The sequence below is a fragment of the Mytilus edulis genome, chromosome 5, assembly GCF_963676685.1.
Source record: "Mytilus edulis chromosome 5, xbMytEdul2.2, whole genome shotgun sequence".
NCBI lineage: Eukaryota > Metazoa > Mollusca > Bivalvia > Mytilida > Mytilidae > Mytilus > Mytilus edulis.
The window spans coordinates 24,029,056-24,056,457 of NC_092348.1; the positions used below are offsets into that span (position 1 = coordinate 24,029,056).

Sequence of the window (27,402 nt, forward strand, 5' to 3'; positions counted from 1 at the left end):
TATTCATTTTTTGTATCCATCTGATGAGTTAAGCCCTTTTCAACTAATTTTCATATTTTGTTCTTATGTTGACTGTTACACCTTTGTTCCAGGGTAGGGGAGGGTTGGTCACACGTTAACATGTTTAACCCCGCCACATGTTGTATGTGTCTGGACCAAGTGAGGAGCCGGTAATTCAGTGGTTGTCGTTTGATGCTGTGTTGATCTTTGTTATTCGTTCATTATTTTGTACAAAAATAAGGTCGTAAGTTTTCTCATTTGAATTGTTTTACATTTGTCATTTCGGGACTTTTACAGCTTAGTATAGGGTATAGGAAATTATCATAGTTGAAGGCCGTACTGTGAACTATAAATGTTAATTTCTGTGTCGCTTGGTCTCTTGTGGAGAGTTGTCTCATTGGCATTATTACCAAATCTTCTATTTTCATATTGATGGATTTACTAAATATACATGAATACGCCCGTACCAATTACGTAGGCTTCTGTTGAAATGAAGACACACTTGTCATGAAAACTCTACATTTCTTAAACAATTCGCGTATTTTTGTATAAAAGTTATTCATTCCGAAAAAGTAACAACCTTTCGAACTGGACGACCTAGCTCTCGTTAATTTACAATAGAAATTTACATTTTATGTCTGTTGGTGTGGGTTTTTTTTTACACATTGGTGTCAATATAATGGAATTATATGAGACTGTCATACAAGTGAGAGGTTTAGCTAGTTATCAAACCAGTTTTAATCCAACACTTTCTATGTAATAAAATACCTGTACCAAGTCAGGAAAAATGATTTTAAGCTTTTTAATTGTTTTCCTGTAAATGTTTGGTGAAAGAAATCATACAAAGTTTGATGCTATTATCTTATTTCTACAATTGATATAGATAAAACATCCGGTGTTCAAAACATCATAGTTTACGTTTTATGATATACAAGAGACGCTAACGTCATAATCTTACTCAGGATTGCCCGACAACGACGTCGTTAAGAAAGTAGCCATGCAGAAAGTATCAGAGCGGATGTTTTAAACATGGACATGTCCTACAACGGTACGTTAATTGTCGAAAACAAACCTCAAGAAGTTTGGTTATTCTATTACTTTGTACACAATGTGTACCTTTTTATATTGTCTTTTTATATGATCTCTATTATTTGACCAAACATTAGACTTACGAAATATATATACCTACCCAAGTTTTCTAGTGTGAATAACCTTTATTTTGCATGCACTTAAAATTTGGGATTTTTAATCCAAGTTAAAGGTAGAGGGTCATTTGAAGTAAAAGAAAGTCTAGTTGTAAAAATTGGTCTTGGTTCCCATATTTATGAATACATATTCCTTATAAGTAATCAAAACCATATTGAGATACCTACTTAAGTAATGGAAGTTCTAACATGCTTCTGATACTACCATTAAAAGGTTTTATTTCATTTGAATGCTTATATGTGCTATATTATTCGATAATTATGCGTGCTTAATATTTCTGATTTTCGTGTGCGTTAGTCATATGTGAATCTTTACTTGTGATGTTTTGCATATTGTTTGTAACCTGTTGCCAACGCTTTCTAAAGCTCATGTTTAGTAGTAATTGTATATATATCCCGACTATTGATATTATTTATATATACTTACTTGCTTATGTATATATAATGTTTTCTTTAATCCCTGGTGCTAACTGAAAAAGTTGAAGTAGATTATAACACTCACTATACAATTGCAATTCAGTTGAATAATTCCCAATACATACATACAGTATCACGGAAATACATTATTTGGTTGAATAATAAATACTATAAATTCAAAAATTATGGGGTGAATTTATTATTTCGACAATTCAATATTACTTAAAAGTACATTTAAAAGTATTAACTTTATTTATAATATAAAAAATAAGGAAATGTAGTATGATTGCCATTTTTTCACATAAATAAGGCCGTTAGTTTTCTCGTTTGAATTGTTTTACATTGTCTTATCGGGGCTTATTATAGCTGACTATGCGGTATGGGCTTTGCTCATTGTTGAAGGCCGTACGGTGACCTATAGTTGTTAATGTCTGTGTCAATTTGGTCTTTTGTGGATAGTTGTCTCATTGGCAATCATACCACATCTTCTTTTTTATTTAAAAAAATTCACAATAAGAAAAATCTGTACCGTATAGTCGACTATAAAAGGCCCCGACATGAAAATAGGAAACAAGTTCAATTGAGAACACTAACGGTGTTTTTTTTGTTTTTTTTTTACTTTTTATTTTATTATCTTGTTAATTAGTTTTTATAAATCAATATTTTGAAGACACAATATCCGAAGAAGATTTTGAACTCTTACTAGAGGACCGTGCATTCGTGGACTACTTCAACTTGTATCAAAGTCTTCCGGTAGGTAAAAGTTAAACTATTAGATATCAAACATCACTGCTTCGACTTATACTAGTAGTATCTTCCTGTCTTTGTATAACATTGTTAAAGACATTGAATTGATGTCCATATGTTATATCAGATATTACAAAATAAGACAATTTTGACAGTTTGTAAGAGATGTTTGAATGTTCATAGAATCAATATGATTTGGTGTAATAAATATACGGGTCCCTTATAAACATCATTTTTTTTTAAATCATTTGATAAGCGATATTTATGTTTAATTGTTTGCTGACCATTTATTTTAGATATTTGGACAGCATGTGATATATAACTTCATCGAGAAAGAATTTTCTTACGAGCCACCAATCAAGAAGGAGAGATATGTAAGTGTTTCCTATATCAGATTGTCATGATGAAGGGGGAGGGAGAGAGGGGTCATTCATTTCTGTATTATTACGAGCCACCAATCAAGAAGGAGAGATATGTAAGTGTTCCTTTATAGCAGAGTGTCTTGATGGAGGGAGAGGGGAGAGGGAGTTGGTCATTCATTTCTGTATTTTTTAAATTCAAGTTATTTTTCTCTATTCTGGATACTTATTTTCCTTTTATTCTCTCTTTTTCTTCTTTTGCTAGTTTTTCTATAGCATTGATCCCATTATACTCTATTCTGTAAACTCTATATATAACATTCAACTCCAGAAACGGTTCTTGAAACTTTGATTTTTTAAATGATTCGGCTAACTAAAACTCTTTAAAACACGTTAAACACGCCGAGCAAATGACAGAAATTAATCAAGTTTTCTCATCAAAGAGTTTGGAATATATCATGAAACTATCATTTTTTGTATACAACCGAAGTTTTATTTGACTATTATGTAACACCAAATTTAAAATTAATTCATCTTCAATTATAAGGCCCGTATTCATAAAGGTGGTTTATTATAAACTTAGATTAGGCTTAAACTCGGTTTAGTTATAACGTTGGAGTATAGTTTTACTGATTAATTTCTATTTTAATCTACTCTTATTTGTAAGTAATTAAATAGCATGTGTCATTCTCACTAAATATATAAATATCCACCACTATGCATTATTGTAAATGAAACATGCCAATTCTGGAATCTTCTAAAAGCAAAGTAAAATTACTTTATCTGTACATTTGAACTTGGAGAACATGTTTTAATTTGTTGTTAGTTGTTAATGCTTTGAACTAGTTTTTATGTAACTGCAAATACTCTTAAATTGGAACTAATCTGATTTATTAGGCCATTTTCAACTATTGTAACGTTATGTGAGGTTTTTGGATGGGGTTAAATGATTAAAAAATAATGCCCGTGGAAAATGAAGATTATAGAAGAACGGGCAAAAAAAAAAATGAAAATTAGAGAAATGCGTGGTCTAATTTTTTGAAGAGTTAATTTTTTTAAGATTAGAGAAAAAAGGGGTGAATATTAAATGTTTACAAAATAACACCCCCTCCCCCCCCCCCCCCAAATCCAGACCCTCTTATTTTCTTCTGTTGAGATTTGTCATCGTTGTCTTGAAAAAGGAGAGAGTTGAGGACTCACAAAATATTTATGTATGTGCCCGTCGTATGCCGCAGTTGCTTTCGGTCAAATTTGTTTTCATTATAATTTTGTCCCAAATTGGACAGTTGTTTTTCTTCCGTTTGAATGGGTACACATTTTGTCATGACACTGTCTTCCAGTATTGTTTTGGTTACGCTCATTGTTAAAGGAGCTACATAGTTGTCTAAATCAAAGTTATTTGAACTGTTATGGAAAGTTGCTCATTGGCAATCAGGAGAAATCATACCACATCTCCATTTTTATTTTGACATATTTATTTAACAGTGAAATTCTTTTAGAAAGTATCAAACATGATAGTTCATCTATTTCTTAAATCGTGCACCTAATCCACAGTTCAGGATAGCATATTTACATTGTAAAAAAATGGTATGAATAGCAAATGCCTCTTTTAGAAATGCATTTACGACAAATGTTGTTTCCTAAATTGGTAAATCATTGCAAATAGACCAAGAAACCCTAACAGACTGCGGGTTTTTTTAAGGGGGAAAACATAACATTTACGACAAACTGCTTGAACAGAAGACTTTCTTCTACAGTTTTTTTTTTTTTAAATTTAGATGAAAAATATCAAAACCATTGTATGTACATGTGGATAGAAAAAAAATATGATTAATATTCGATGGTTTTGTTTTTTGTTTTGTTTTGTTTTGTTTTTTTATTTTATATACAATGGCGAAAAAGCTATCGGTATCGTCTTGAATATACATGCTCTGCATGATTTTATTTTTTAAATATAAATACATGTTTCAATTTTCAGTATATCGACCGACGAGAAGTTATTTGCTGGTTACGTATACATAGATATCCAGGATTTTTGAAATCATATCTTTTCCGAGAATATGTATTCAGTAGTAGACTTCGAGATATAGTACAGCATCTTGAACTAAAAGGTATGTTCGTACTTTACTTCTAACTTTTATCATTATGATGAAACTGCGTCATGGAAGAGTATAAAGTGTGCGTATTTTTCTAAGTGAAATAGTAATCATGAGATAAATCAGTCCAGGTGGAAACACATTGCTTGAATAAAAAGTCCATGGTATCAGAAAAAATCACAATTTACCGATATTTTTAGTCCGATGACAATAAATAATATCCGCATAATATATTTTCTTAAATATTAAAATGTTTGAGTCCTTTATGCTTTCTACCGTTTCGACAGATTTTACAACCGTACCGAATATTAATGGCATTAAGGTCAATATAATTTCAGATGTTACTTGTCAAAATTGAAAAATAACACATATAAAAAAGTCTTCAGCAAAATACTGTTGTCGATGATCCTTACAGACCATGATGTATTCGTTTAATTTATTTAATTTTATAATCTAACCGTCTGAAGTCCGGTCGTCAAGTATAGCCAACTTGTGCCGTTGTACTCCTCGGTCTATCCTAGCACATACCATCTATCTCACGGTTATGTCACCCACATATTAAAAAAAACGTCAATCGTCTGAACAATCACGTGACGTGGGAATCATAATGGAGAAATCAGCCACGCATTCTTGAAAATTCCTTCTTAAAGGTCACCTGAAAAGCTAATACTAAGTTTTCCTAAATTTTCTCTATACATAAATATAGGCATTTTGCTACACGTACTATCCATCGCATTGGTTTTGAAATTGACCTTCCTTTTGTACTAGGAAGTTACGGTTACGTATAATAAACATGTAAAAAGAACGTCATACATTGGGAGCACTAAGTTAATACCTAAAATTCTGATGCAACATTATATATATAAAACGCGTGTGGCGAAATCGCGCATCTATTGAGAAACATATTTGTAAAGAAATGTAAAGAACAATTCTTTCTTGGTTTTTAAAAATAGTTCCATTTTTACTATCTCATTAGCGTCGTCCCTGGCATTGTTCTTTACTTTACCACAGAGATTGGTGCTTTTTTATTTGATGAGTTTTTCACATTGTCAAATTTGGTAATTGTAAATGGACTATTTTTTGCACTTCCCGTTGGTCCCTGGCATTGTTCTTTACTTTACCACAGAGATTGGTGCTTTTTTATTTGATGAGTTTTTCACATTGTCAAATTTGGTAATTGTAAATGGACTATTTTTTGCACTTCCCGTTGGTCCCTGGCATTGTTCTTTACTTTACCACAGAGATTGGTGCTTTTTTATTTGATGAGTTTTTCACATTGTCAAATTTGGTAATTGTAAATGGACTATTTTTTGCACTTCCCGTTGGTCCCTGGCATTGTTCTTTACTTTACCACAGAGATTGGTGCTTTTTTATTTGATGAGTTTTTCACATTGTCAAATTTGGTAATTGTAAATGGACTATTTTTCGCACTTCCCGTTGGTCCCTGGCATTGTTCTTTACTTTACCACAGAGATTGGTGCTTTTTTATTTGATGAGTTTTTCACATTGTCAAATTTAGTAATTGTAAATGGACTATTTCTTGCACTTCCCGTTGGAATTGAACACTACTGTGCAACCTTCTTCTGGTCACTTTAAATTACCAAAAACAGAGAGCGTGTCTTATGTTAAGACTGAGGTGTTGAATTCTATGGCTATCTTGTGACATGATAATTTATTTTCTGTTCTTTTGTAAGTTTCAATATAATTTAAAGATTTTTAACAACTTATTTTGATTTGTAATGTATCAAATTTGTGAAGGTGATTACTTACGTTGGTGGTGATTGGCATTTCAATGTATGGCATATCATTAAGAAGAAAATGCTTATTGTTGGTTTTTTTCATCTAGAATGCGATTCCAAAGACCGAATATTTACAAGAAACCTTCTTGGCAATGCAGTTGGCATGCAGCTTTTTCGTGAATTTCTAATTGGAACTGCCGGCGAAAAATGTTATCGATGTTGGCTCGACCTTGAAAGGATACGACGCATGCCTGATGGAGATGAACGCCGGAAACTGATGCTGTATGTACGGAACATGTATCTTGCAGATGGCGCTCCAGATGAACTTGACAGTGCAGGGAAATATGCTGTTTTTGAAGGTAATTTAGTTTTGTCACTCATAATGTTAAGGACAAAAATGATAATATTACGATTTTATTTTCTTGTTATCAATGAGGTACGTACATTGAAGGGTCAAAACAAGATTCAAACCAGTTTAAACATTATAAAAAAACGAACAAAACAACCGTATGATGCTAAATTAGAACGCGCGATTAGCTTTTTCTGAATTAACCCAAATCAGTTGCACTCTATGTTTAAATTTCGGAAAATTAAAAATAAAAAACTTTTTGAGTAGTTAGAAAAAAAGGATTAAAAAGGTCAGCAAAATCTGTCTTAGGTCAACCTTTCCTGAGACAGCTGCAACCTTACTTTTGTGATGAACATGGTTCATCAGTTTTATTTTACTAGGGTTCATCTTATTTCTTTTATCAAGCTGAAACATTGTTATACGAACTCGTTATGTTTGAAAGTTGAACAGTTGTCTACTATCGATTTTGTTTTGTTTACATTGCTATGGATATTTATAATATTTAGAATCAGTAACGGACCGGTCGTGGTTAGTATAACCGGAAATATTCCGATCGGTAGTCGTAAACATAAGGGCCGTCATTCAAACGTTTTAGCATTAAGGGTTAGGTAATTATAAACACTCATATGAATAAGACATATGGTATCGTCCAAATTAAATGGTATGGTCCAAAACCTTAGTATATAAGCTGATGTGCTGTCAGAACAAGGGTCGCTTGATGGATAATCCAGACGCCTTAAAGAAGGGAAAATGTAATTATTTACACTTTATAAAAGAATTAATAGAATCTGAATAAGAATCTATCTGCGTACCTGAATAAGGTTGCAGGAGTATTAAAGTTGTATTTACGCACCGGGTAATAGGTGCATAGGCGACTGTGCGGAAATACGTGCACTGGTTAGGCAGTGCACAGGCTGAATAAGCCAGATAGTGCACAGGATAGCGGTGCACAGGATAGTAGCGCATAGGTAGACATTAGCAAGGTTTGGAATAGTGCACAGGCTAGCACTGGTTGTTGCTTAACACAAGGTCTGTTCAAAGACAGCAACACGTCCCACAAATTGTTATTGTGTGTCAGAGGCAAAAGTTAACAAATTAAAGATAAAAATATAAGAAACGGTGCAGCTTCCAATATCCAGGGGTAAACTTTGGTACGATACCCAGAAGTCACTACCCCGAGTACGTGACACTTTTATTAAACAAACAGTGTATGGTTAGTATCATGCAAGTACTTAAGCCATACAATTTAATGAATCTCATCAATAGAAAGTTGTTTTCGGAAATACATGTTTTCCTGTCAATTGACTCGAGTGTATTGATCTGCGTCTGAAATCAAAGGAAATAGGTATGGTTAATGAATTTTCTCTGTACTTATTTGAATTATAAACATCAAAGTTTCTTATGTATAATAGTTTGGGACTTCTTATACTGCCATTTTCGCAGTCATTGTATGTTTCCTATAGTAAATCATCATATACAAAGAAGATGTGTTATATGATCGTCAATGAAACAACTCTTCACAAGAGACCAAATGACACAGCAATTAACAAATACTAGTATAGGTCACCGTACGGTCTTCAACAATGAGCAAAGCCCATATCACGTTAACTATAATGTAATAACAAACCTATGTTTTCTGTTGCAGGGAAACTGAATTTTGATTTTATACCCGAATCACATATACAAACGGAACTTATTAAAACATTCGGAAGTGGAAATGTAATTTATCGTGTGAATTCAGACGAGGCCTTTCGGGACTTGCAAAATATAATTGTCTCTGCAATGAAAGTATATTGGGTACCAAGATATAAAATCCATCTAATGAAAACAGCACCTAAACATTACCTACAAGTTTTGAATCGAGAGACGCCACATGATAGAATAGCCATAGAAAAACAGCAGCAGATGAAGTGTAGGTCCTTGTTTCCGACAGATACCACAAAGCTAGAACTGACTCCGACAAAAGTAATTGAGTCCAACGTTGCCGGAGAAATGCCGGAAGTTCAGGAAACACCTAAATCCGAACGATCCGATACAACTCTAACCGAATCCAGTCTATCAGATACATTAGTCTCGACTTCATCCGTTGACTATTCTTTTATCGAAGAGGAACCTACTGATCATGATGAACAGGAAGAAATTTTAAAACACAGTGATTTCCTGACTATAGCCGGAGGTAAGAAGTCATAAGTGATTTTCTGACTATAGCCGGAGGTAAGAAGTCATAAGTGATTTTCTGACTATAGCCGGAGGTATGAAGTCAAGTGATTTTCTGACTATAGTCGGAGGTAAGAAGTTATAAGTGATTTTCTGACTATAGCCGGAGGTAAGAAGTTATAAGTGATTTTCTGACTATAGCCGGAGGTAAGAAGTCATAAAGCACAGTGATTTTCTTACTATAGCCGAAGGTAAGAAGTCATAAAGCACAGTGATTTTCTTACTATAGCCGGAGATAAGAATTCATAAGTGATTTTCTGACTATAGCCGGAGGTAAGAAGTCATAAAGCACAGTGATTTTCTGATGATAGCCGGATGTAAGAAGTCATAAAGCAAAGTGAATATGTTAATAATAGACATAAGAAAATGCGGAATGAGTGCCAATGAGACGACAACTCTCAATCCAAGTAACAATTAATTAGAAAATGTAAACCATTATAGGTCAAAGTACAAAGGTCAAAAGTATAGCAAGAACTAAAAAGTCACAAAGTAATTACTTTCATACTATTGCTGAAAGTAAGAAGTCATAAATCATAAATCACAGATTAGCTTTGTGTTGGTGTATATTTTATACAGAAATGCATTACAAGTGAAGAAGAGATAACCTTGCAGTCCAAAGTTAAGATATATTTATACATAATTTCAATATAGAGAACTAAAGAATTATGTATGGCTTGCTTCAAGCTATGAAATAGACAGCTGACGTTCATCGCAATAATATAACAGACTCAATGACTGAAAAACAGCAGTATACATGTTTTCACCCAAGACCCCAAAAGACAAAATCAAATAAAAGGCACTCCCGTAGGTCTTTGGTTTTCGTAAAAGATTATATTAAAGTATTATGCAGGTATGTAAGTCACTTTTTTTTTTATAAAATTCCGGTGTTGGAAACATACTTCCCAAATAGTCTTTATTATCGTGATATTTAGTAAAAATAGTTAAAGTCTTTTAAAAGTTGATAACACACCACAGGTCGACATATCACCCTTTTCGGAAATTTTATTCTGATTCCAAGCTGATTCGTATTTGCTCTTACCGCTGAATGTCGAGTGTTTTTCGGAGAAGTAGCAAATGTTTTTTTGCAACTTTCTGGTGTGATCCGTCCTGGGATAGAACACACTTCTAAATTATTTTTATTGATATTCATTATTGATAAGTTTATAAAAAATAAAAGGGTGTTCATCAACTATTTAAAATGGCATATATTCATTTATCCTGATTTAGAGTAATTTCTCGCAATTTGATTGGCTGATATTGTCCTAATAAATTTCAGTATATTTTTTTATTACGTCAATAGGAATTATCTCCCTTATATATACTAATAATATGCCATTTTAAATAGTTACACAGTGTGCAATTGTCCTAATACGAGAATTTATCGGGTCAATAAAATTCATATCGGGTGAGGCGAAGCCAAACCCGATATGAATTTTATTGACCCGATAAATTCTGTATTAGGACAATTGAACACTGTGTAACGAATTTATCCTGATTTTGTTATATTGCATATTATAATATTTAAATTTAATGTAAGGACAATATCAACCAATTATATTTTAGATATTTAATCTAAAACTGTGAAAAAATAAAATATTAGGACTATGAAGCAACTCATTTTTTTATTAGGTCAATGGTATAGGGGAGATAATCCCAATTGACGTAATAAATAAGGGAGATAATTCCTATTGACGTAATAAAAAATTATACTGAAATTTATTAGGACAATATCAGCCAATCAAATTGCGAGAAATTACTCTAAATCAGGATAAATGAATGTATTGGGAGAGATAACTGTTTTATAAAACCATTTAAGCTTGATAAAACAAAATCATAAAATACGAAATACTCAGATGTCTTTGTTTTGTACGTTGCAGGAGGTCAATTGGAAAAGAGATATGTATCGCCACTAAAAACGCAATCATTAGATTTCGGTAGTAGTGCTGACCCAAGAGATCTCACGTCTTCATTTAAAACAATGTCCGTTCAAACAGTGACACCACCATTTACATTTATTGGTCCGCTGCCGAAAATACCGCCATCTATGTCAGCTTACATCAGTGGAACGAAACATATTAACACTGGTCGGAAGGCTACAGGCAAAGTTATGATTGCCCTTGCAGCGGAAAAATTGGCGGGAAATCCTTTACAATCATATTTGTATGAATCAAGAAAAACTAGAGAAATAAGATTGCTAGAGTTTTGGACAGTCGTGAGACAGTATTTGGATGCAGACGATTCACATAGAGACGAATTTGGACATTCGATTAGGCGGAAGTTAGCTCATACGATCTTTAATCAGTATCTGTCTGCCGGTTGTTATAATGTTTTGCCAGAGGCTATGAAAATGACGGTGTTCATGAGTATTACTAGAGAGGATGATGCTTCACTGCTCTGTTCTGTTCAAGATTTTGTTACTGAGGTATGAAAAAAAACAACATATAAAGGCATATACTACAAATGTATAAGGTCCAACGAAGTTTAAAAATCTAATGAGTATAGAACAAAATTTTCTGAATAAATCCCATTCTTTATGCATTAATTCTGTAAGGTTACAGAAGTTGAATCAGAATATTAGAGTTTTACAAAAGTTTTTAAGTTGTGAAAAAAGGGTTAAGAGCGTTACAAATCAAAACTGATTTGCTCTGTTTTAGAATTTTCGCTTCAAAAATAAAATATTGTACAAAGCAAGAATCAATGTGCACACTATCATAATCGCTATCAGTAGTAAGCAGTTATTAATATAGTGTATACAAATGTTCTTTTATTCATTTTTATCCCAATAAAAAAATTATTTAGGGACAGCCAAAAAGCAGAAATCAAAGAATGCCAAACATAAAGATAAACATCGAAGTACTTTTAATTAGGCAATTATTCAAATTAAGACGGAGAAGTGCACATCTATAAGTACAACCCATCGTATGGCTTTCAGGGATAGACAGATACTTCAGGATTTTTTGTGAACCAAACATAAAGCACATAATTCTCATTAGTTTATTGTTGTTTATTATTTTCAGAGATTAAAAGATACAGTCAAACAGTTTATGACAGCGGAACGAAAGGCTTTTAGAAAAGCTGTGGTAAGAAAACAGATTAATTATTTTAATATTTGATTAATGGTCATTCGGTTGTGAAATGGTTTTGTGAATAATGTACATTAATTTTCCGTACTTATACAGCTACTTATTTGAAATCACATCTTGATTGTTAAATGAATCTTTTTTTTTGTCTATGGAGAAATTTATAATTTATTAAATACATGTAATGTACAGTAGTTTTCGTTTGTTTATGTAATTTATACGTGTTTCTCGTTTCTCGTTTTTTTTTATATAGATTAGACCGTTGGTTTTCCCGTTTGAATGGTTTTACACTAGTAATTTTGGGGCCCTTTATAGCTTGTTGTTCGGTGTGAGCCGTGTTGAAGGCCGTACATTGACCTATAATGGTTTACTTTTTTAAATTGTTATTTGGATGGAGAGTTGTCTCGTTGGCACTCACACCACATCTTCCTATATCTATGTAGCATGTGTAGTTGAACAATCATTTTTATTTAACTTAATTTACAGCTCGACTTTAAAAAGAAGAAGTAGTATGATTACCAATGAGACAACTCACCACGAGAGACCAAATGACACAGAAAATAACAACACTATGTCAATGTACGTTCTTCAACAATTAGCAAAGCCCATACCTCATAGTCAGTTATAAAAGGCCCCGAAATGAAAAGTGTATAACTACTAGTATTCGTACGAGAAAACTAACGGCCTAATTTGTGTACAAAATAATGAACGAAAAACAAATTTGCAACACAGCAACAAACGACAACCACTGAATTACAGGTTCCTGACTTGGGACATACAGAATGTGGCGGGGTTAAACAAGTTTGAATGCGATGTCCCTCCTTGACTAATATAACAACTGCTTTATCAATAGCCGAAAATGTTAAGTAATATGTAAATACAATATTCCTGATGAACATAATTGCCCTTGTAGAACTGCTTTTTGTATCCATTAATAATTGTTTTAGCGCATGGATCGCCGTTTACTAGGAAAAGTATCTGAATGTGAAGAAGATATGGAAAAATACGAACACAGTCCATTTCAGGGTGTAACTCCAGACATTATAATGAAAGATAGTCGCGCAAAGATTGCACATGTATCTGATGGACGATTACCGAGCCGAGCGTCCGAGTCGTCAATCCCTATGACACTTACAGATGAACATATCATGAAAGCGTTTGAATTCACTGTTATACTAACAGAATACGGTAAAATATTTGATTAAAATTAAGTTTAAACAAAATCTATTTTAATACAGGACTGTAACTATGCAATATTCATTTCTTTTATATTACTTAGCAGAACTTGAAAATGAAAGCAGAGTAGGTTTGAGATAACGACATGGTCATCGGTCTTAGTCAAAACACTTCATTTGTGCAGAACCTCATCGGTATCCGGATTATATTTACTTTACTGTTACGACAATGGTGCATTATTCAAAATACAGTTGTTTAAAACCCCCAAGAATACTGATAAGGTACATTTATAGTTAACGTTTTTTAAAGGTGCGCTTCAACCTTATATTTGATTTGACCTTCAACCTGCTTTGATTTGAGCCCCACTAGCCTGTCTTATTTTTAAGAACCGCGCGTCTGGTGTACTAGATTATCAGTGTGGTATCTTTGATCAGTTTTTAAAACAACTGGGTCGATGGTACTGTTTTATTTCGTTTGTCTCAGCTCGTAAAACCAGCCCAGTAGTTAACAATAGAATGGAGCTAAACGTATAGTACGGTTGTGCTTACCTTACACTTGGGGTTTTCTTATTTATGAGACGAAATATGTGTGTCTGTCTATCTAGCATCACTTAGTAGGCTAAAAACTCAATTTGAAGTTGCAAATCCAAGACTGCTTAAAGTACAATACAGAGATCTTCTTGATATGTTTTCAATATGTTTTTGCAATTCTATTCGATTAAAGTTCAGCTAATCTCGTAATTAAAATAAAGAATGGAAATAGGGAATGTGACAAAGAGACAAAAACCCGACCAAAAAGCAGAAAACAGCCGAATACCACCAATGAATCTTCAACACAACGAAATTTCGTACTTAGCTTTTTTTCTGAATGTTTGTTTTTGTTTTTCAGGAAGGCTTGGTATTTTCAGTTACCAAACTCCCGATATATCTAATATAATAGATGTCTTGTATAGTGACTATGGCAGTCTTCACATTCACAAAGTAGCAACAACTAGAAATAGTAAGTAAATACTAAGTTGGATTTTTTTAACAAAAAAAATGCCGTTTGTTTTGTCGTTTGAATTGTTTTACATTGTTATTTAGGGGCCTTTTATAGCTGACTATGTGGTATGGGCTTTGCTCATTATTGAAGACCGTACGGTGACCTATAGTTGTTAATTTCTGTGTCAGTTTGGTCTCTTGTGGAGAGTTGTCTCATTTGCAATCATACCACATTTTCTTTTATCTAAAAGTAAATGTGTTATCATTATCATCAAAATAACACATTTTGCTGCCGAAAGATAGATATGGAGACAACGCCTAACTACCTGACCTGCTCCTCATCGTTTAACTCCTGAATTTTAGTTTTATAATAAAGACGACAGTAGTATACCGCTGTTCTAAATTCATAAATCGATTGAGGAAAAAACAAATCCGGGTTACAAACTAAAACTGAGGGAAACACATCAAATATCAGAGGAGAACAACAACACAACAGAAACACAACACTAAAATGCAACACACACAGAAACGAACTATAATATAACAATGACCATTTTCCCGACTTGGTACAGCACATTTTAAGAAAAAAATGGTGGGTTGAACCTGGTTTTGGCGGTTTACCATTGCTATTTATATGTAAAGGACACTCCACTGATATGTATTGAATGTAAACATATGAAATGTGGTATGATTGCCATGAGAAAATTATCCACCAAAGACCAAAGGAAGTGGATATAAACAACCACATTTCATTACTTAAGCAAATATCATACCGTATAGTAAATAGTAAAATAAAGAAAATACCGAACGGAGATGAAAATTCAAAGCGGAAAGTACTCAGTAATTAATCAAATGGCAAAACCAAAAACTCAAACACATCAAACACATCAAACTAATGGAAAACAACTGTCATATTCCTGACTTTGTACAGTCATTAATGTTCCTTCTATAAAAAATTGGGGATTAGACTTGGTTTTATAGTTAGCTAAACCTCTCGCGTAATTGACAGTTGCATCAAATTCCATTATATTGACAACAAATGGTGAACAAAACAAACACACATAATAGGTAAAAAAATGTCACAAATAGGGGTACACCAGTCAACATTGTATTATCATCTTAATTACTAAAAAAAACAAAGAAAACGAAATTTCAACAAAGAAAAAAATGCATATAGACAAAGTACATTAGCTATTGGAAATTACAAAAAGATACTTTAGCACAATAACACAATGATGTATAATAATATTACCAAAAATAAAACTAAACAGTAAAAGTAATAATTTACAAAGACAAAGAAAAGATGGTATAACACGTTTTAAAGATGATAAATGACGTTCAATTAATTATCACTATATCATATATAAAATTAAAGGCTGTTAAGTGCCATTTAGGTAGGAAAATACCTTCTGAATTCACAACAGTCATCTTTTGAGAAGAGAAATACAAATAAAATGTACACAAAGAACCCTCATCGGATCCATCATTAGCTTAAATGTTTCATTTTTAATTGTGCATCATTTCCATTTTAAAGAAGAGATTCCCATCTTTAAATTCTTCTTGTAAAATTAAAAGCCCGATGATTGGACATTATTTTATTTTTCGGAATAAACTGACAGACACGTCTAAAAAGAAATATATAATATTTTCTGTTGACACACAAATTCCTTTTTTTAAATACGATTGTCGGTGAGAAAGCAATCGTTAATACGAATACTTGTTGTCAAAATCCCAAGGACGACATTATATTATATAATAGAATGTAGACACTCAATGTTGGATTCAATATTTCCGATCAACACTAAATGCTACTATATTAGTTGTCACAAATTTATCATAATAGTTTAAATTGTTTGCATAATATGGTAAATTCCAATTACATTTTAATGCACATCTTTCTTGGTGACACCACCCCTCGCCCCCTGCTTGTTTCTTTCTACTTATTAACAATTACGCTGATGTGATCTACAATCAAATAAAACATAAGGTTTGATAATCAAATAAGAGACTAAAAGAAAAGCAATGATATATTTCCTTAATATTAGGTTATGTTGTTTTGTAGAAGACATTAACCTCTATTTTCAACCATACGTATTGTTTTTATGTTGTTTTAAGACCATTCGGTAAAGGACTTTTCGTTCGGAATTTTCCTTGGAGTTTGGTATTTTTGGTATTTTACGTTTTAAATTTAATTTAATTTTTCTTTTGTAGGCGAAATTATGCGTATCCAGATTATATGTTTGGTATTGTTTGTTGTTATGCATGATGTACAATCTATTTTTTGCATATTGAACGATTTTATAGAGTTATTGCCCTTAGTCTATCACGATTCACAGAAAATAAATTCCATGATCACGGATCACGAAAATATAAAAAAAAATTTGTAGAAGAACGGATCACGATAGCGAAAATGCGCCGATCACGAAGAACGAAAATAACCCACAAAGGCCCCCTCATATTTATTATGTATGAATCACGTGAATACAACATTTTCTGTTTTCATTATCATGGCTTGCATAAACAGTAGAATATCGTTTCTATAAATCAAGTATTTCTAAATACATATCGTTGGTCTCAGGTTAATACTTTTATCAATGGCTATCGTACAACCTTCCCTGTTTTGTACAGTGTAACCTGTGTTAACCGACACATTAGGGGACCAGAAAAAAATGACGGATGAAGCAGGGTGTTGGAATACAGATTTTTTTTTCTGCAAGGATATGTATATTTTGGAACCATGAAAATGAATAGGTTATGAGAATACTCAGGTGTCGGATAAGACAGGTTACACTTTATCGTAAATAATTTTTGAGACTTTGATTCCTTTTTTCTTGTAGCGAAACTTAACCAGTTAACAAGTAAACATAAGATAAACATAGGTAATATAAAAGTATCAAGACAGGTTTTTCTGGAGGGAAAAGGTTTTAGAGGAAGGGCTGAATGTGATAAACCGAAGGGTGTCAGACGTCTTATCAGGAGAGAAGGAATGGCAATAGAAAGACCTGCAAAACCACGGTATTGATTATACTTTACGTTGCATTCGATTTATTAATTGATAATGTATTTTCGTGATCCGGTATTGTAGCACTAACGTATTGAAAATTTTGTCAGATTAAAAAACAGGAACGTATTGCTGTTTATAGAGATTTTAAAGGGCTGACAGCATTAAGCGTGTTCCTGATTTTAATTAAGAATTTCATCAAAGATACTATAGGCTTAATTTGGTGTACGCCAGAAGTATGTTCAGTCTACACAAAACTTACCAGTGACGAACAGATTTCAAGATGTTTTGAAAAATGAAGCCCTGGTATTTGACGTGAATCAAATGAGTCATCTACATTAGGCAAAATTTGAATTCCGTTACAAAACATTATATCGCTCTTTATCATATGTTTAGTAGTAAATACAGTAGTTTTGAATATTTGATAAATAGCCTGCTGTTTAATCCATATCGCGCAACTTTGATGCGCACCCTTTATCGCATAACGTTTATCACACCCCTACATTTTTGTTTTTTTTCTTGTTTTTTTTTACATGAAGTCAGTTTTTATTTTTTATTTATTTAAGGAATGACTGTATTATTTTCTGTCTATGAAGAAATAACATAAAAAATTTGGTGCACACTGAATAGACTGAACAACGCGCGTAGCAGGTTATTTAACAGTGTGCACCACATTTTTTATGTTATTTGGAATAGAACGAAAAAATATTACAGTCATTTCTTATGGTTACAAGACTTTTAGAGCGCAATTATTTGTTTACATTTTACCGGCAAGTTTTTTTTCCCTAAGATGGTACTCAGAATAGAATCCTATACGGCTTCTGATTGGATGATACAGGATTGGAATTACATTTAATCGAAAGCTTATCCAATTCGGTGTAAAAATTGCCGAAAATCATATTCACATTTTACGAAGTATAGAAAATATCTTCCATATCTGCACGTCGGAGCCATTAAAAATATGCCTCTTTCATTAAGCGAAAAAAATAGACGATCTTTTTCAACTGCATTTTAAGTTAATTTGAGCCGCATGACCCTATATAGTTTTTTGATTGTAATGCAACACTGGCATTTCTAGTAACAGGAACTGCTACCCGTTTTCCCCTAGTTTGTGTAGTCTTCGAGAAAAAATACGAAACACCAGTGGTACCCTATGGAAAATGCATTACGAATAATTGCGCTCTTGTAACCTTCTAATTTTTTTCTAAATTCCATTTTAAACCGTAGAAAACCATGAAAAAAACTTTGATGACGTCACGGTCACATGACTAAATTATGTCTATGGGCTGATAACAAAATAACGTTATCCAATCAGAAGATGCGTTACATCCAAAATTAAATTATGTAAACTTAAGAAATATTTTCCCTCAAAAAAGGTATGGTCATTCGGGCGTGACGTAATTTATAAAATGACGTCATTGTTTGGTATGTACATGTGACGTCACGAACGTCAAATTTTCATATTTTTTGGCACACTCAATACAACTATAAAAAATACAAAACACACAAAAAAAATACAATAATAAACAAAATGTTTTTAAAACAACAGCATGCAAATTGTAAGGTAACCCAGGTGCTTTGGATAAGTAATTGAGCAGTGGCTTTTAAAACAAGACAAAAGTAGAACTTAAGGTAACCCAGTGAAAAGTTCATATAATATAACTCTCCTGTTGAAATATATGATAAAGCGTATAAAACATGGCAAAATCCGTATCATATGCCGTATCACCCTCGACCAATATCATCCATCGGGCCTAAAGGCCCTTGGGCTGATATTAGTGTCTCGGGATGATACGACATATGATACGGATTTTGCCATGTATTATTCTCTAAGTAAACAATAATTTATAGTAAATATGTAGACTGTGAATGACGGGACATACCCTGTAATATCAGTATTCTATTTTTGAACTGAATTTTACAGAATGCACTGACAAATGAAACGGATTTCATTCTGCCACGTTCGTTTTGATTAAACAAATCTCATAAACGATTGAAAAAAGATTATGTAATTTTCATTTTTTCGCACTTAATCACTGCGGTCAATTTAATACTGTTCAGACCTTAAGGTTATAGTCATTCAAGATCTCTTCAGTCATGTTCTAGATGTGAGATATAGAGCATATACAGATCTCTATACATTATCATACACAATGGCGTGAATTATATGTCACAAATCAACGGCATGACTGTTACCTGATCTTTTTGTGTCGCTTCTCTCGGGTATACCACAAAACAGTGTATTTTTGATTCGCTATTTACAAGGGTCATGATCACACTTGACATTCATCGTAATACCAGATCTCAAATTATATCCAACATTTTGCTGACTATTACACACAAAACATCACTGGTCTTTTTTTTCAGAACATTTTCAGAAGTATTGAATTCTCAGCTTCATTATGAATTTTTTAAAAGATTTATGATTGGAGAGAATACGATTCATCCTCTTTCATTCTGGAAAAGTATCGAGGAACTTCGAGATATGCCTCCTGGGCGCAAGCGTGGAGCTAGAACCAGAAATATCTTTAGAAGAAACTTTAGCAAGAAAGCAAAACATGGTAATTATATTAAGCGAACTCTAGCAACAATAAGTGTATGGAGAAATAATTAAAGAATATTCATTGAAAACTTCGCCTTTGGGAATTGAAATATGAATTTTACAAATATTTTAAGTAGCGTTTCAAATACACTTTTTTGTATGTTTCGGAATAAATTTATTAATGGGAAATTTTTCCACCCCGTATTTGTCGTATTTGAAAATAAGATCATATGTTACCAACATTTTTAATTTACCAGACATTGGAATTCAATTAAGAACATGCCTTCAAAGTTTTAGATAGCACGCTTTGCTTTCTTATGAGGATTTTTATTTATCACCTAGTTGAATCCGATATATAGTCCATTTGACGTAAGTATTATTTTATTATAGTGGTTTTTTTACTGATTTGTAGTGCACGATTTCTCAGACCAGTTTTTTTTTCGTTGGAAATACTTAAATATGGCATTGTTGAGATGTTTAACTACCTTTTTTTTTAACTCCTCCGCCATATGGGCATATATCTGTTCAAAATCAAGGCATGTACCTTGACATACTGCAAAACGACACAGGTTTATTGTAGAAATCGTCTTTTTTATGTTTGTATCTTTGAGTTGCTGGCCAACTTGAAAATCAATCCAGCATCTTATTACAAATATCAATCTTTATTATTATTTATATAGTATTACACTCACTTTCTAACGGACAAGATTGTTATGGCACCGCCGACTCAAGTCGTGGCCAATTAGAGTATTCTTGGGCTGAATTTTACATGTGATTCTATTGTGATGAGTTACAGATCGATTTAATGTTGGTTCCGCTTATCTAATTTCCGCCGACAATAAGGGCTTCGGACAAATCTAGTCTTATTGTATATTCATTAAAACATCGAAATCAAAACCGTTTTATAATGTTCGACGCTTGTTCTTTTTAGGTGCATTTTTAGACTGTAATGACGATATTGTGAAACAGATCCCATTCATGGAAAAGGTTCCAATAAGCGTCCTAGAATGTGCACAGGCTAGTGTCTACAGGTCTATGGAAAAGAAGTGGTAAGATTACGTTAACATAGGATACATCGAAATTTTGCGTTATTATGATTGTTTGAACTTATCTTTAGGGGAGTGGGAGAGAGATTATCAAACTTTTCATTGAAGGTATTGTATATCCCCTCATATGCACATTGAAGGTATTTTATCTCTCCTCATACGCACATTGAAGATATATGAAAGGTCTTCGTCATTATTTTCTTCCTCACAAAATTTGTCCTCTCCTCACATAAACCAGGGGGGTATATCAAAAGTCTTTGTTATTCTGTTCTTCCGTGACCTAATCTTGTATCTCTCTTCACGCACACCAAAGGATACATCAAATATCTCCGCCATTTTTTTCTTCCGTGACATAGTCTTGTATCTCTCCTCACGCACACCAAAATGATTTATCAAATGTCTCCGCCCTTCTTTTTTCCCGTGACATAGTTTTGTATCTCTCCTCATGCACACGAAAACGATATATCAAATGTTTTCGCCATTCATTTTTTTTCGGTGACAGTTTTGTATATCTCCTCACGCACACCAAAGGATATATCAAATGTCTCTGCCATTCTTTTCTTTTATGACGTAGTGTTGTATCTCTCCTCAAGCACACCAAAGGATATATCAAATGTCTCTGCCATTCTTTTCTTTTATGACGTAGTGTTGTATTTTTCCTCAAGCACACCAAAGGATATATCAAATGTCTCTGCCATTCTTTTCTTTTATGACGTAGTGTTGTATCTCTCCTCAAGCACACCAAAGGATATATCAAATGTCTCCGCCATTCTTTTCTTTTATGACGTAGTGTTGTATCTCTCCTCACGCACACCAAAAGGATATATCAAATGTCTCCGCCATTCTTTTCTTCCGTGACATAGTCTTGTATCTCTCTTCACGCACACCAAAGGATATATCCAATGCCTCCGCCATTCTTTTCTTCCGTGACCTATTCTTGTATCTCTCTTCACGCACATCAAAGGATATAACAAATGTCTCCGCCATTCTTTTCTTCCGCGATATAGTCTTGTATATCTCCTCACGCACACCAAAGAATACATCAAATGTCTCCGCCATTCTTTTCTTCCGTGACATAGTCTTGTATCTCTCTTCACGCCCACCAAAGGATATATCAAATGTCTCAAATGTTTGTCGATATGTGTAGATGACAATACTGTTTTATTACAGTTTCGTCGTTTCACATTTTTTGCCATTGCATTGTCAGTTTGATGAGTGGTAATATCCTATTGGTAGCTTTCGCCTCTCTTTTACATGATTTTTTTATTAAGATTTAGATGCTGTAAGTAAAAGTGTAACTACTGGTATATTTGGTATTATGAACGGTTGTTTGGTATATATGTCTGTCTGTCGAGGTTCTTTAGTCTTGATCTCATTCACATGAATCATTGATATTAGTAAATATGCGACTTGTAGTTAAACCATTATCTTAAAGACTTTTAAACATAATATCATTTTTGAGACATGTCAGTTTGTCAACATTTGCACAAGTGTTAACTGTTCAAATAGGTATGTGTATCTGATGAAGACAACACGCGCGTTGGCATATTTGATGAAAGTTTGACAACGAACATGTCCGAGTCCGCATGATAGTTCTTAGAGATCTGTCGTGCAATTGATATGTAACAAATATTAATTCTTCATTTATACAAACCTAATGAATGTTTATTGTTTTCATAGGTTTCCAAGGTATTTAGCGACATATCCCCCAGATCCTGGCGAGGAGGCGCCGCCAGAAATCCAAGCCCTAAGTAAGGATAACTTAGAAAATGTAGAAGAAAAACCAAAGAAGAAAAAGAAACAAAAAACGGTATATTTTATGGTATTATACAAGAGATCCTTGAATGTTCTGTTTGAGTTATTACCAAATATTCCATCTTTCATTTCCTAGTACATTCTTGGTATATTTTTCTATGTTTCATATAACATAAACAAATATCTCTAACTATATATTAATAAAAAAAATACTAGTTAACATAATCGATGTCCAAGAAAACGACTATTTACAGTGATGTTTATAACAGAAACGCAAACTATATTTTATGAAATCTAATTTTAGAATTTGATCATTTCAGCTTGTTTTGTGGCAGAAATTTGTGTCAACTATCATGGGTTTCCTGAAATCAATAAGACAAGATGATGAGATAAAACTGCTGAATTTATTTTTGAAAAAGCAAATTCAGAGGGCATTGATTCGACAAATGAAGCAATATCAAGCTCTATTCAGTGAGTAATAATATGTTTACATGTATCAAACTAATATTAGAAGAAATAAAATCTGTAATGTAATAAATTATTGTGGGAGTTCGTGTTGCTCCGTCTTAAGTTTCTATGTTATGTCTGCTTGTCTTTTTATTTTTAGCTCACCTGGCCCAAAGAGAAAAGTGCTAAGTAAAATTTTAATCTTTCAGAAAATGAAGCGGACAAAGAGAAAGTTAATCCGTCCAATGCCCAGTTTGAAGCTCGAATTCTACTGAAGAACAGACTTGTAATTTTAGACAAATTACCGGGTGATTTGAGATTTTTTGGTGAAGTTACAAAGTAAGCTGACTGTTGTTTTTTTGCCATTTTTTGTACTAATTCAGTCAAATATTTCAAACGGATTATTGAGACTCCTTAAAAGAAATTGAGGCAAATAGTCCAATATAAGATGCATTGCCCTCTGTCTTAGCTAACGTATTTGATGTTTTGAAATAATCAACACATTTTTGCGTTTGCTTTTGTTGATCTCTTCAGTTATATTTGTTTACGTGATCTTGGTATTTTTAAATTGTTTTATGACCCTTTCATTTTAAAAGAATGACTAAATCAATTAAACACAACCGTTATAAAAGACAAAATAACATGTTATTGGTTGCTTAACATCCGGTTGCAAATAGTCTATACATGTTCAAAACGATAATAATTATTGAAACAACGGAGAGTATTAGTAACTACTGCCTTATAAAAACTGACTTAGTAACATAACATTATTGATCTTGTTGCAACTAAAACTAGCTTGATGTTTTTACTGTTACAGGTATGTTGGACAGGTGGATCATATTTATTCACTTGAAAACATATCACAGGAAAGCATGGATTTTTTAAATAACAAAGCAAGAGAAATGGTCAACTGTTTTTTAGTTTCCGACATACTTCCTCGAAACCAGGTATTTGTAGTTTTTATTTTACAAAACGAATTTGTTTATGCTTCAACGTGTTATACGCAAATGTATGACGAGCCATAATTTCAGAACAATATCAAATGATACAGCCGAAGAATAAAGGGCCAATCAACTGTGATAAATATAAGAAAAATAGACGACACAAAGGCGAAAACAAACAAGAAGAAAACTGTCCAAAATAAGGATAAACGACATTAAAAGAGGGACGAAAGATACCAGAGGGACAGTCAAACTCATAAATCGAAAATAAACTGACAACGCCATGGCTAAAAATGAAATGAACAAACAGACAAAAAATAGTATACATGACACAACATAGAAAACTAAAGAAAAAACAACACGAACCCCACCAAAAACAAGGGGTAATCTCAGGTGCTCCGGAAGGGTAAGCAGATCCTGCTCCACATGCGGCACCTGTCGTGTTGCTTATGAGATAACAAATCCTGTAAATAGTCTCATTCGGTAGGTCACATTTATGAAAGGGAAGGGGATTGTAGTGACGACGTAAGTAATTTATCCAATATCATTTGTGAAACGGTTATTCCATAACGGTCAACAAACTCGTGATGACGTCCGTAAAATTTACGAAGAGATGATTTCAACTTCACCAGTTGGAAATCTTGATTGATTTAATAGCTTCCTTGTTCCTTTAACAACTCTAATATAAACGCAAAACGTACCCACCAACAACAGGCTAATATTTGGTGCTCCGGAAATATAAGCAGATCCTTTGCCATATGACATGAATCATTTTGCTCATTATAATAATAATTTCGATATTAAGTCTCATTCGTTGATGTCACAATCGATGACAAAAAACAATGGTGTGCGAAAAGGATGTTTACTTCTAATAAATGTCCTTTGTCTAAGAGAGGGGAGAAATGAACCAGAGGAACAGTCAAACTTAAAGATCGAAAATAAATTGACAAACTCATGGCTAAAAAAAAGACAAACAGACAATTAATAGTACATAGGACGTGCTGCTGTTGTGGCCGAGCGAAAAATTTTCAGGATGAGTTGTGTTCTAAGAAACTGTACAGGATAATTTTACGATAGATGTTATTTGGATTGGTTCCAGTATATCATGCTGATAAACATGGAATAGATCTGAGTCTCCATATCATACAACGTTGACGATGTTTCATTAAATTAAATGGGGGAATATACTATCTTTTATTAAAGAGATACATTTTAATGTAGTAAAAATATATAACTAGTCCAAGAATTCAAATATCAAATTATCTAATTGCGTGACCGAGCAATCCTGATAATCAACTTAATTGCTATTATTTGGGTTTCATGTCAGATTATGATTCCTGCGCCTTTACATATGAACAATGATTTGAATTCATTTGAAGAGGTAACTGCCTGTAAAAAAATATACAGTATTGCAGCGGAGACGAATTACTAATATGTCAACGTTTGTTAATTTATGTTCTTTGGAGTTTAGGATGACGTCCATTTTCACTGAACTAGTACACATTGTAGTGCCAGCTGAGGCCTGTCTCCGGGTGCGGGAATTTCTCGCTGCGTTGAATATCCATTGGTGGCCTTCTGCTGTTTTCTGACATTTGGTCGGGTTGTTGTCTCGTGATCAGATTCAAGATTTTCATTCTCAATTTTATCTTATCATCAAACATTCTTATCAATTTTCATTTGTTCATTTGTGATATTTTGCATCATACAATAATTTCTATTTTAGCTTAACATTCCAGAAGAATTAGCACAAACTATAATCTTATCATTAGAAAATGAAGGAGCAACAAGAGGACTATTCCACGATGCCTTTATCTTGATTTTTCCTATACTTTATCATTATTGGAGACAGTGAGTACTTTTACAAATAAAGGGTTTTGTTTGCAAAAACAGACTAATTTAAACCCATTAAAAACATAAGTACAATGGTCAAAATTTTACAGTCGTCAATATAACAAGAAGATGAACTCTATTTAACTGTGAAAGGTTTTGCTAACAACAAAAACAGGTTAAATCAACAATTTTATCTATAAAAAAATGTCTGTTCCAAGTCAGGAATATGTCAGTTGTTATCATTGTTATCTGTTTGAGCTTTTGATTTTGCCACTGGATTACGGACTTTCTGTTTTGAAGTTGCCTTGGAGTTCGGTATTTTTGTTATTTTCCTTTTTGATATCAGAGTTGGTAGGGACAATTTAACTGATGAAAGTACATACTGAAAACTTCTGATATAATTATTGATACTGAACCATTCAGTATATGCAATGTTTTTGTAATTAATTGAATTACCTAATATCAAACACAAACTCTACGACAAGGGTCTATAAAAATATTGCAATGCTATTGAAAAAAACTTTTTTGTATTATTCATCAAACAATGTTACTATTGTAACTACCTAATCTGTTTTGATAAAGGTACAGTTAACAAAATTAATCTCATACGATGATATGAATCACTGCTGTTATCATATGTATTGTTGGAGTTTATTATTATAAGGGATTGAACCCATGGTCTATAAATAAAAATAATTGCTTCTCTGCAAAACATTTCATATTTTGGAACAGGAACTTCTTGAAAGCTTACTTCTAGAAAACTTTCACTACTTTCTTTACGGTTCTTCGTACGTTATTCGTTATTTTGGCCTCGTACATCACTGACGGGAAAAAAGTATGCCCTTTTTACAGTAGCATTGGTACTAAAAAAATTGTACGCATTTTAAGTTAAATGATTTTTATTGGCTTAAAAGTTTTCTGGTACCTATGATAACTATTTATACCACTGGGTCGATGCCACTGCTGGTGGATGTTTCGTCCCCGAGGGTATCACCAGCCCAGTAGTCAGCACTAAGTAGGTCGTTTTGATAAATTTCATGTTGACAAAACTTATGTTTTCGAAAAAATAAGGACATTCTTATCCCATGAACAGATTACCGTTGCCGTATTTGACAACTTTTTGGAATTTCGGGTCCCCAATGCTCTTCAACTTTGTACTTTTTGGGCTTTATAACTATTTTGATCTGAGCGTCACTGAAGAGTTTTATGTAGACGAAACGGACGCGTATTAAAGTGAAATATTTAAACCTTTGATAACTAGTTACCCCTGTAGGTAAACCTACCAAATACTCGTGATTTCTTACAAATATTTGCCATGTGTATAATTATGGTCGCATTTTTCCATTAAATTTCATACGAGCTTCCTGAGTCTATTTTAAATAATCTTTCTTTAGCGATTAATGCATTTCAGATAAATCACACATACCCTTTCAGTTTGTCGAATACTTATTTGTCTGTCTGTTTTATATATTTGT

At 33.0% G+C, this 27,402-nt stretch overlaps 1 protein-coding gene across 3 annotated transcripts in view; it reads left to right on the plus strand.

The window, feature by feature from the left end:
* Window positions 1-933: 933 nt before the first annotated feature.
* The window catches only part of LOC139523233 (regulator of G-protein signaling protein-like), a 28,161-nt gene continuing 1,692 nt past the window's right edge, over window positions 934-27,402 (plus strand). Inside the window, exons 1-18 of one of the 3 annotated variants that reach the window (XM_071317080.1) lie at window positions 934-1,048; window positions 2,293-2,375; window positions 2,666-2,743; window positions 4,707-4,839; window positions 6,671-6,922; window positions 8,558-9,088; window positions 11,007-11,551; window positions 12,147-12,209; window positions 13,157-13,397; window positions 14,274-14,384; window positions 17,203-17,380; window positions 19,734-19,927; window positions 20,840-20,957; window positions 22,635-22,764; window positions 23,030-23,180; window positions 23,366-23,495; window positions 23,974-24,103; window positions 25,821-25,945. In XM_071317080.1, the coding sequence (XP_071173181.1) occupies window positions 1,030-1,048; window positions 2,293-2,375; window positions 2,666-2,743; window positions 4,707-4,839; window positions 6,671-6,922; window positions 8,558-9,088; window positions 11,007-11,551; window positions 12,147-12,209; window positions 13,157-13,397; window positions 14,274-14,384; window positions 17,203-17,380; window positions 19,734-19,927; window positions 20,840-20,957; window positions 22,635-22,764; window positions 23,030-23,180; window positions 23,366-23,495; window positions 23,974-24,103; window positions 25,821-25,945 (3,212 nt within the window). In that variant the 5' untranslated portion in view covers window positions 934-1,029. The other 2 variants (XM_071317079.1, XM_071317081.1) reach the window with 2 other exon arrangements.